Source organism: Corvus kubaryi, unplaced genomic scaffold (assembly GCF_017639235.1).
Source record: "Corvus kubaryi isolate FWS band 111438036 unplaced genomic scaffold, C.kubaryi_AGA036_p1.0 124, whole genome shotgun sequence".
NCBI lineage: Eukaryota > Metazoa > Chordata > Aves > Passeriformes > Corvidae > Corvus > Corvus kubaryi.
The window spans coordinates 3497774-3510036 of record NW_024580659.1 but is presented as its reverse complement, the minus strand read 5'-3'; the positions used below and the strand labels follow the sequence as shown (position 1 = coordinate 3510036).

The following is a 12263-nucleotide window of genomic DNA, read 5'->3' as shown; positions in this document are numbered from 1 at the left end:
ACTAAAACCATCTGGTTTAATTTTGGTGGAATACATGAACTCCAAGTGGCACAGCAGTACAATATTCTATATACAGTCAGCAGAAACTGAATATTTTAAAAACAATTAGCATTCACCATTTAATAACACCAAAAAGATTTGTTTCTTACACATAATACCTCTGAGGAAAACTATATTCCCAGATGGCTCATTTATTATATTGTATTTTTTCCCTGCAGAAATGAATTAGTCATTCATTAGAATAGTTTGCACTATTATAGACTTTTATTTTGCTTTCCTACTCTTAGCAGAAATTTAAAGTGATGCATGTTCTTGAAATACAAATTAATCTTAGGTTTATTTTAGTTTGGAGCTCCATTTCAGACACATGGTTTTCTAGACTCTCACTATACTACACAAACTGTGTTATCCTTTGCACAGAGTCTGTAGTTCAATAGTTGCAGAGCTACACTTCTCCCAAAAGGATTATCAAGTTAATAGAGTTTTGCAATCATGAGAAATGTTCCACACTTGTAAAGAATGTCGGAAATGTGCAGGGTTTTAGTTTGGTCATGAAAAGTTTTCACAACTTTGGTTAAGAACTCTGTCACGCTGGATAGTTGCTTGAAATCATATATTATTTAATGGGGTGCCTAAACTAGATTATTGAAGGCTTTACCCTGCCCCCAGTAAGCAGCTGACCCATATCAGTCAATACCCATCCCTAGGACTGCTTCGTTCTGCTCCAGGGAAAAACTCAGCCACAAAGACTCTAAAGATGTTACAAGGAACATCAGCAGCCCACATACTGTTATACCAAATCCAGACATTGAATATCAGGTCTGATCCAGGCCTAGAATTTAACAGAAGCATAATTGCAGGAAAACAAACCACCTCAATGATTTCAAGAGTGACTATTTATGCTCTGAAAACAGACATTATTAAAAAGGCTTCTAAATCAAGTCCTGAATTCAGAGAACCTTTCAGCCTGTCAGTTCATAGAACATTCAGAAAATTAAACGGCATAGGAAGCTGCTATGAAAGCTTTCTCTACTGGGACCTTATTTTTTCACAGAAATCAATGGAAATTAGGTGGGAGGCCATGCAGGTAAGTGGACTACTCAAAGTAATTCGTACTCTGACGGGTTACAGAGAGAAATGACAAAGAGTAGAAAGCATCACATTCACAGCTGTATCTACAGCTCTGTTATTTTATGTTGTCCAGCTGAAACCAGGACATATGTCATTCCTAAAAAGCCATTAAGGTATAAAACTATTGATCTTTATTGAAATTTACGCTCATATTCCTCTAGAGTTTACCAAAGTTTAAAGGTTTAATTAAGCTTTGATTTTAAAAATGTTTCTATATGTGTTTCCCTTTTGCTTGTAGAGATTTCTTTAGGTATAATTAAGATTAATGCATTTGGACTGCTACAGTTTCTGCTGAGAATGCAAATTTCAAGACATTCAATACAGGACATCGTGGCAGCTCTTCCAAAGCTATTGGAATACCTATTGAAATTTTACATTGAAGCTAGTCAAATAGAATCAGGTCCAGAAGTGATTCCATATCAACCTTGGGTTATATATGAAAATCAATTTTTCACTGGGCTTTTAAGTATTAATTAAATAAATGGGACTCATGCTTGCTTAATCACATAGGTTGTGTTCTTACTGAAAGAACAAAAACATTGTTCACAGTTTTGTCAGTATGTCATGTTGTGAAAGGTCCACATTGTCTTAAAGGCTGGTGACAACCTGCAAAATAGTTTATATTCCAAACTTGTGGGTTTGAATCAGACTTAATCTTAATGTGATATTTTAGGCATTTGATAAGATACAGTCCTTTTTTATTCATAATTTCAACAAATCCAGTGTGAGCATTTGACCTAACTACATTTAGCCTCCAATAATGAGTGTTTTAGGAATTAGTGGAAAATTTTTTAGTTATCATGTATTTAGGACACAGCCAAAGATAGAGGTCATGTTAATTAGACTGCTCCAGGGTTACTGTAACTCTGTGGTCACTCGACAAAAGGGAAGAGGTCTATTCAAGTGCCTGCTTGGCAAGGGAACAGAGCTCGTGTGTGACAGTCTCCAACCTGCTCACCAAGCTTCCCCTTCAGGCACAGGGGCCAATCTGTTGAGAATGACCCGACCTGATGAAGGATCTATTTATACACAAATTTTAGTCCTGGACCAAAACTGCCTGCATGCCAAGGGACTGGCCCAAATACAACCTTCTCAGTAACATTTAGTATCTCATAATCAAGTAGTTACAAATCAGGCTTTCTTATATTCATAGTACTTCACCAAATTTAACAATGCCTTTTACCACAAATTCCTTTACTTAGCATCTCTTTCCTTTCCTTAACGCAGTGACAACCTAAAAGCAGCACACACTCTAATTTCTGGGCCTTTTCAATTACAGGCAACTCTTGATTGGTTTCAATTTGAAAATTAAATTAGAATTGCACACTGCAAGCCAAGGTTGTGTTTGCTACAACATACAAAGTTATACACGGAAAATGTTCTCCATGTTCTAGATAATTGATATTTTTAGCAAACAAAATTTACGGTACTGGTTAAACAGTTTTTTAACAATCTCAACAATATTTAGGAAACTGGTGAATATATATCTCAAGATTAATTCTCTAGATAGCTGAAGCTAGGATCTAATGAAGTAGCACAACCACTGACACAGAGTTGCTGACAAAATAATTATTTATCATAAGTAGATGCATAACATAAATGTGAGACTCCACCCAGAACCTGCATAAGGCCCAAGCAGTCCCTTCTCTGGGCAAAAAACAAACTCTCCAAGGTTTCCTGGTAGAACAAGGTGCACAGGGGTAAAGGAAAAAAAGGCATTTTTATCATACATTCTACCCCAGGCAAGTCAAAATAATATCTGTATCTGGGGCCTGATGTGCAGCACCCAATTTTACTCAGATTTTGGGAATATCAAGGAATCACTCAGTTAATTCTGTCTCCCCAGCCACTCTTCTCCACTTTGGAACATGTGGATCCTCCAGAGGTCTCCGTGGAATAGATGAACTCCACACAATTGCAGTGAAGGGTTAAACAAATAAACAAAATAACAATGCACAGCACTTCACAGATCAACATATGGAACTACACCAGGAGTTTACCTTGAACTGCGGAAATCTCCAGCAGGACTCCGAATTCCCTGGGAATTTCTACTGTAAATTCAATGCAGTCTATAGCCACAGATAGCACTGAAAACTTTTAGGACTTTTAAAATTTTTTTTCACTCAGTTCATTCTTTTACTCCAAAGAAACAGAAATCCAGCACAGGCAAACAGACCTATACCTACACCTCCCTGTAAAGAAAACTTTTATTTGTATAATGAAAGTTACTTACCCTACTATTACTATTACAAAATCCAGTAAATTCCATCCATTTCTAACATATGCATTGGGGTGTAATAATAATCCATATGCTATAATCTTCAAAAATGTTTCAACTGTAAAAATTATCAGGAAGGCATATTCTACTTTTTCCTGTAGAAGACAAAAAAAGTACAATGAAAGACTATGAATGTAACAGCTCTTTTTTACTGTTTACAATTTGCAACAAGTGGGTACTGATCAGGACTAAGGAAATAGTACACGGTACACAGGATTTAATTGTATAACACTTAATGACAACTGTACTGACAAGGTTATAATTATATAATTGCATGAGATTTTCTTGTTTTTACATTCTGTGAGAGGAAAAAGAAAGCTGTTTCTGCAAACATGTACATACTGTACCTTTGCTTAAGCAAACAGTGCCATCCAGGTCAATAGGACTCTGCATTCATTATAACCAGAAAACGCTGTAGAACAGAGCCCTGGAAATATCCTTGGAAGGTAAGCAGTGGTATACATACTTGCACTACTCAAAAAGTTTTAATTGTTTAATGTTTAATTTTATACTGTCTTGCAACTTTTTAATCTTGATATGGAAGCTTACCTTGACTTATTCTCCCTTCCACATCACCAGAATTTCTTTAAAATACCCTATTATGTTTGAAGAAATTTTAAGGTACTGTACCACCACCTCATATCATTGAAGTTCCAATATCAGATTTGTTTCAATGTTTTTTTAAATTATATTAGTTTCTGCATTTTACCAAAATTCCTATTTCAGAGCTATACAGTGAATCTCTTTTCCTAGCTAACTAGATATTTTAGAAAGAAACCCCCCAAAAAATATTATTAGCATACTTGATTTGGTAAATTTGAGAAGTCACTGCTATCAAAACAGAGCAGTTAACATCTCTACTCTTTTTACCTTCAGACATGATTGTTTCATCATTTTGTACAACATTTTGTTTAGTTATCTGTTGCTACTCAAATATTACAGCCAAGAATAAAAGGCACAAAGTATGATTCATTTTTTAAACTTGTTCAGGAACACATGATGTTGCTCATTTATCACATACAAGGTTAATTACATGACTAGAACTGCTCAGTCAGGATTACAACCTTCTACTATCGTTACTCAAATAGAACACCAACGACACACACAGAAATACATTATCCTTATTTGTTATACACAAAAATACACATTCCTTAGTTGTCACACAGCTTGGCACTTTCATACACAACCAAAAGAAAGACCAAACCTTAATCATTTGCAACTTAAACAAAGATCTTGGTATTCTTACGTGTGAATCTTTAATTTGGGCAGCTAGATTTCTTTTTCTGCCAAAAAGGCCATTTAGGAGGGTTATGTACAGGATGTGATATATCCATTTATAACTCTGACAGTGGTGAGTTAACAGAGGCACAGGCTTATCAATAAACTCCTCTCCAGGTCTTTACCTGCCACAAGCAGCACCCCGGCATCACTATGGCAGGTGATTGCAAAGCAATTCTCTCTTATTGCAAGGCAAGGATTCCTGGATCTCATCTCCTGCTCAGCTCAGTCCTATATCCCTGCCTTTTCCCCTCCTTTGAGTACACTTCATAAACACCATAGAGCTTCATCCAAGGCTTCTCAGCTACCTTACATTTTGGGTGAGATCTTCCAGCCCAGTGTAACAGATGAACATCCTCCTTCTCCTCAAACTTCCCAATCCATCTTTCAAAATTGTCCCTTCCACTTATCCATCAATTTATCACCAGTCAGTGAGGACAATTGCTGGATAACAAGAGTAAAGTGGCCTCACAGAAGAAATTTGAATGGCTTGTGCACCAAAATCCATCAGATCTCTTTGACTAGAGAGCACCACAGAGATTACAATAATATGAATTATCAGCATTCCTGAGAAACACACTCAGAAATGCTTAAATACAGGAAATCCTACCACACACATATTCCACAATAACTATTTCTGTATCCCTGCATACAAATAAATTTGCAGCTTGGTTACAGAAAGATAAATAAGGTAGGAAAACATAAGGAAGACAAAAATATTATGGTTGTCATTCACCATGGGCAAAATATATATCAAAATCATAGTAATAAAAGTGAGACAAAACATTTAAGGTTCATATATGACAAATTCCAATAGCTTCTTTACTAAAAGGAACACAGGATCCAGGACTGGATGGGACCTTCTGAGCCAAAATGACCTCCTGGGTCCCTATGTCCAGCATTGTTTTATAGGCAAGCATGTAACTTAACTCCATCCATGAACATACCGATTCCATCCTGGTAAAAACCATCTTTGCTCTTCACTGCTCCCCTTCAAAAAAATATTCCAATGGTCTACTGCTCTCTGGGCTAAACATCAGCCCCGGTTCCAGTTACACAACTTTGTTAAGTGTCACACAGTCCTGGAGTTCATTTTAATGTGACAGTTCAAATCTGAACAACTCTGCCCTATCACTTACTATCCATCTTTGAAAAATAATATTGGTCTCATTCCTGCTTGTTTCATTTCTTTTATGGAAGCAGGAGTGTTTCCTATTTCCTAAATAGTATTGCAAACATTCCATGAGAGCCATGTGGAATGTAGGACAATCTCATTTTTAAACCCACTGGTGGGCTTAAGGCCAGTGCGTGTCACTTTGCAGATGGACCATAAGAAACCTTGACAGCTGCACCAACAGAAGCCACATAAATCTCAGCAAGGAAAAATGGGAAGTGTTGCACTTTGGGTTAAATAACCCCACACCAATATGGGCTGAGAAAGGACCTGGAAGTGGCAGTGGGCACTAAGTTAAATATGTTCTCATTGTAAATCAGACAAATTCCATATCTTCACTGTTTCATTTTTCCTTCCTCCCTGCTTTCCTCCCTTCCATGCTCTCACACACCCTATTAATTTATTTTTAAAGCGCAACCTGTGTCTTCCACAGAGGCCAGATGAATGACTTGGCCCCATATTTTTGCCTCTGCAACCCTGATACATCTATAGGCCACACATCACCTTGTATGATAAATGTTAAATAACATTTAATTTTCATATTAATGAAAGAACTGTACAGGCAGGGTTGGTTTGTGAAAATAAAACTAAAAAAGTAAGGGATCAGTTCAAAATACAGACTGAAGATTGCAGTTCTAGCAGGATATGATGCACATATTTATCTGCTCTCTTTTCTCTACGGTGGAGAAATTATATTTTGTTCAAATTAGTTGATATCTTTAAATGAATGCTTAATTTCATTCAAAATGGAAGCAGGAACACACACAAAAAAAATATAACTAAACAAAATAATAAGGAAATACCTAAGAGTATGTATTGAGTGCTTGCAAAAGAAAATCTCTATTAAAAGAAACTGAGAAGGCAGGTTTGGTTCTAAGGAATTGCACAGATTAAAATAGAATTTGCACATAATTTCTAATGTCTATTATTGCATTTAGTTCTACACCGCATCATAAAATTAGCAGAAAAAACTGACAGCTGTAAACTTAAAGAAGATATGAAGCACAACAATATGTCTGTGTTCTGAAGGATCTAATCCTGAGGCTGTATAGATCAATAGTTGTTTGTTCACTGATTTAATAAAGCTAGGTCATCTCTCCTCACAGGCAGCTGATTCCAGCAAGGCTGTCTCACACTTTTGTTAATGCTGCTTGAAATCTTCAAGTCTCAGCAATCTTTTCTGAATATATGATGCAACAGGACTGATAAGATAAACTGTCTTTCTGATGGAATCCATGGAGTTCCCCTTTGATATTGTTCATGGGGAACAAAACAAAGGCTACCCTTACCCTATGAGTTTAGGTGGAATCATTAGAACTTCGTTTTCTCAAAAAAAAGAAAGCATTTGCTTTCTTATTTTAAGTAAATCAGCTTAGCAGAAACTCTGTTGCTCAGGAAATTTTTTTTCCCCCACCCTGGCCAGATGGTGTACATTAGTCATCATTTATTATCTTCATATTTTCAAAATCATTGAAAGAAATATGCAAAGCTACTGTTACATGTCATAAGGTGACACACCAAAATTCTGCATTTACCTTAAGATGTTCTACAAGATACCCATTTCAAAATAGTAAGTCATTAATTTGCAAAACCTTAATCTATTATGCTAGGTAATTAAGTCTTACTATATTAAAATTTCTATTCCCTGGGCATCAGAAATGGGAATTATTTCTTAACTGAGGAGATATATTTTTGCATCCAGACTAACAAACATGCATCAGAGCAAAAACTGCTTAGCTGATAAAGTGACTCAATTCAAGCCAATTAACTAGACTGATTAACTTTCTGAAGTTTAGACATAACACAAGATCCTTTGACATTATTGATTTAGGGACCAAAAACAAAAAAATCACATGCTGTTAAATAATTTGTGTGACTGATGTTTTGATAACATATATAAAGCCATTTATCTCTTTGACAATCAGCCATTCTTTCAAGTTCTGGCACTGGGAAAAGACTGTATCTATAGGACAGAAAAGTAACTTGACTTTTAAATTTCAAAACATGATGACTTAATTTTTCACTTTGTATACCTATATTCCCCTGAAAATCATCTGTAACCTGCACCACAGTAACCACTTCAAAAATAGGAAAATAAACCTATTTATTCCCCCATGAAAAAATGTTATAGCAGTTTCCCAAAACAAAAAGTGAAACACAAATGGAATCCATACACCTGCCAAAAAGAAATCTATATACTTGCCTTCATTCCATCAACTTCAAAAGCAGAAACAAAGTGATGTACTTCCAAGATCAGACATGGAAATTACTCTCTATTTATTAGAAGAATTAGAATTTTTTATGACTCAACAATTTAGTGATAACTATTGGATTAACTGTGCCTTTAGATACATAAACAAGAAGGGCAAGTTTGAAAAGCAGATTTTAAGGAATTGTATTCTGATCAATCCAATTAAATCATGTTTCAGCATCCTCATCAGTCCTGACCCACTGGAGGGAATACAACCATTGCTCTCTACTATGGCAGATGTCTGCATTACTGTCCTTGTAAGCACAGCTTTGCTTTTGACAGTGCTCTGCAGCAACTTTAGAAAATACAATTCTGTACACAAAATGATACTCCTTTAATACAGACCTGGGCAACAGACACTGTTTCCATACTCCAAGTGCACATTTCATGAACATGAAATGAGACCCTTTTATGCTTCAATGCGTTGAATACACGTAAAATCCAGGGCAAGACTGGGCAGGAATTTGGCATTAGGCCCAGAAATATCTCCAGTCTTTTGAGGGGCTTTATAGGACACCATCACATTACTGCAGATCCAGATGCTCTGACATTTAAGGCTGGTGCATCTGATGGCAAGGTTGATACTTAAAAGTCAACACCAAACGCAAACTCCATACTTTGGAGTAGAAATAAGTAGGTGTTACACAGCATGAACATTCTTACACCAGTTCTATATGAAATGAATAGGATTTCACGTTCCTAGTACCACTGCCAAGCAACAGATCTCACTCACAATACTTTTACTGTTTTCAAAGAGGACACAAAATCCTTTCATCTTTTTTGAACTGAGGATTCACAATCCTGTCACAATTAACAGCAGTTCCACCCTCCAGATCTCAAGCAGGCATTTGTGTTTGCAGGAACAGAACGTGCAATAAGAACACTTCAAATACTGAGCACAGCAAAGGAACAAAATGGATGTGCAAGCTATACACTGAGGTGTAATTAAAATTAACTGCAATTAAGTTTCTTTTTATCAATGTAGTCTGAAGGAGCATTTGAATAACTTACATCACTGAAATAGTATCTCGATCTTCAAAGACAGTTTTAGTTTTACTTTCATCTGACAGGTTCTGGCAGCTAGAGGTAGGTGAATAAGCAGGGCATATTTAACACTGATTATTTTTTTCATTATTTCCTGCAATCACTTCCTCTAAATGCACTGCAGACCTGCATTTCATCTCTGAGTGTGATTGCTTCTCATATTCTTAATCATGTATTTTGCACTTACATTGTAACACAACAATGGAGATATAAACACCTCTGTTCTGTAAATAAGCATTTGTAGAGAGAGAAAAATGTGTTCAAATTACAATTTTTCATACAGATTACAGGCACCTGCGTGGATCCACACTGGTTTTATTCACGTAAAAGTTCTATTAATATACACTAAGTAAGTATTTTCTGTTCATAATATTAAATAGAAAAAAATCCAACTTTTTGTCTGGTTTTTTCCTGTGTTAGATTTAGGCAGAGCTCTGCTCTGGGACAGGTAATGCAGACTTTGCTGAGCAACAGCTGGGGAAAACAACAGACATCCACTCTGAGTGTACATTATTAAATCCTCTACTGGCACAGACAACCCTCCTGGCTTCACATTGTTTTGAAGAAACGAGGCAAATGGTGCGATTTTGAAAATTTGATCATAAATAACTAAAAGCATAACTGAACTCCTACAAATTGACCATCTACTAAAAAATTCTTGAGAAAGGGACAATGAACCAATCACTTGGCAATGACTGCATTCTTGCAAGGTGTGAAAGGCAGGTTGTAGAAATGCAAGCAGGCAGTGACACGTGAGCCTCAGTCCTAAATCTTGTCGAAGACTGAGCACAGTATTGCAAAGAATTACACAAGCGAAAGCAGGCCAACTAAGCAACAAAGAATGTAACTGGAACAAAACTAATTCACTTGGGCATCTTTCTGTCCCCATCTAACTGATGATATTCAGGAAAACAAGACCAGCACAATAAGTAGAAGAAAATATTTGTGTATACTGGCACATGGTCTCATTGTTTTCCTCACATAGTTGAATAGAAGCAGTGTCAAGTGATGAATTAAACCTGCATCTAGTAAAAAACAGTATTAATGTTAAATATATTTGGATACTTGATATCAATTTTATTTATTTATAAGACAGCAGGCTTTGGCCAGAAACCAGGGTATGAGAATATTAGTAGGTCTCAGATACCTTAGTGAACATATTCAAATTCTGAGAATTTAAAAATCAAGATAATTTTGTAATCCTTTATGAATTCACTCTGACCATGCAGAAACCCATGAGTAAAAAATAGCCAGGAACACTGACAGTATTAAATCCTCTATTGAATTTATTTTTCTTTTACATATATTTTGCAGCTAGGAAAACTTTCCAATGTTACAAGACTGGCAACAAGTCCACTTTTTGTGTGGGAAGTGTTTTGTAGATAGAGACTTCCCAGAACATTGAAAGATAAACAACAAAGAAAAAACAAAACAAAACAAAACAAAAAAAAAAAAAAAAAACAACACCACAACTCCAAAAGCCAAAATAAATTATTTTTCCTTAAAAGCATTTCACTATGAAACAGATGAAAAAAATAATCTGCTCTAATAATACTCGTGTGTGAGCTCTTCCTGGTTTTTTGCTAATTGTATTTCAAAAACATATATTGAGACCACTTATATGTTTCTTAAAATGCTCTCATAAAAACTTATCTACTCTGATGATGCTGTGATAGCCTGGATTTAAGCCTACCCACTCCCCATGTCCATTTTTCCCCTGGTTTTCCAACCAGAGTACTTCCTTGTTTGACACAATTCTGAAATGTACAGGAGTGGCTCTGCCACCAGCTATGGTCACTCTGTGCTCAGCTTTTCTGTAGGTGAGCTTGCCAAAGCAAAAGTCTGGCCCAACAGATCGACAATGCTCCGAGTCGCTCTGAAGGAATATGGCATCCCAAATGAAAAGAAAGGGAGAAGACCAAACACAGGTAAGGTTTTTGTAGGTTAACTATTCATTCACAGCTCTATAACAATCCAGTGCTGTGTTTTAAGAATGTCGAGGGCTTTTTGTACAAAAAAAACAAAACAAAACAAAAAAACAACAAAACATTAAATCAATGTGGAGAACAGATTGGGTCTGTGGTTCTGTTCTGCACTGATAGTGTCAGCCAGGAAACAGAACAATGACATTCCTTGAGTAGGTGTTTTTTTCCCTAGATTTATTCATCTGGTTGAAAAATCTAATTTCCACTTTCACTACAAAAGAACTGGACAAAACTGATAGAATAATTTCATCACGATGCTTTACTCATTAATCTGTCAGATATATGACTCCATCAGCTCTTTGCTTTTGTCAGTTTAAGAACTACAGAATGATTTGTTAAGAATATACCCAATGGGACAGCTTGTTTTTCTAAATATCTTTAGTAAGGTCGAAACTTGCATTATATAAGGATTAATAGTTTAGTTCGGTGGAGTTTGGGTTGGGTTGGTTTTATTTGTTTGGTTTGGGGTTTTCTTTGTTGGTTGGTTTTTATTGCAGTGGAAAAGGTTTAAGAAATGCCCATGAATAAGGCTTTTAAAAACTCAAACTTACTACCCCATGTTCTGGTCTGACCTTGAGATGAATACAAAGGGAGGACATGGTTAGGCCTATTACTTCACTGGAATTTTTCTAATCATCTTTCTCAAGTTTCAAATGGAAGAGCCCCAGACCAGTGTTCAAACTGGAAGCTATGTCCTACACTTGTGGTCTACTATTGCCCCGTGCCAACCAGCAGGATCAAGAATATCTTCTTCAACCCTCTGCTTTTGGAGAGCAGCCAACTTTCATGACCAGGATTGGGTATCTGTATCAGGACTGGCTACAGAATCAAAATACTATTAAAAAGAAATTCAAGGGCTTTAAAATGTACCAGAGAATGTGAATCCCTTACATTCGTATAAAAATGTTAAGACATTTCATCAGAAAAAACTACGTTTAGTTCTTTTTTTTAATACATCCTAACATCAGATCAGCACTGGAATTTCATACATAAGACACTGAATGCAGTACATGATGTGGATATGATGATTCTATACTGAGAGGAAGGCATGATTGGTAAAAAAGTTCCAGTGTGAAATACCTAATGCCTTTCTGAGAACTATGTGCTACATGCTCTATTACC

At 36.1% G+C, this 12263-nt stretch overlaps 1 protein-coding gene across 18 annotated transcripts in view; it reads right to left on the bottom strand.

Annotated features, from left to right (window-relative positions):
- The window catches only part of CACNA1D (calcium voltage-gated channel subunit alpha1 D), a 171663-nt gene that overhangs the window by 105554 nt on the left and 53846 nt on the right, over positions 1-12263 (bottom strand). For all 18 annotated transcript variants that reach the window (XM_042020350.1, XM_042020342.1, XM_042020447.1 and 15 more), the window contains exon 4: positions 3365-3504. In XM_042020350.1, the coding sequence (XP_041876284.1) occupies positions 3365-3504 (140 nt within the window). The remainder of the gene's footprint in view (positions 1-3364; positions 3505-12263) is intronic.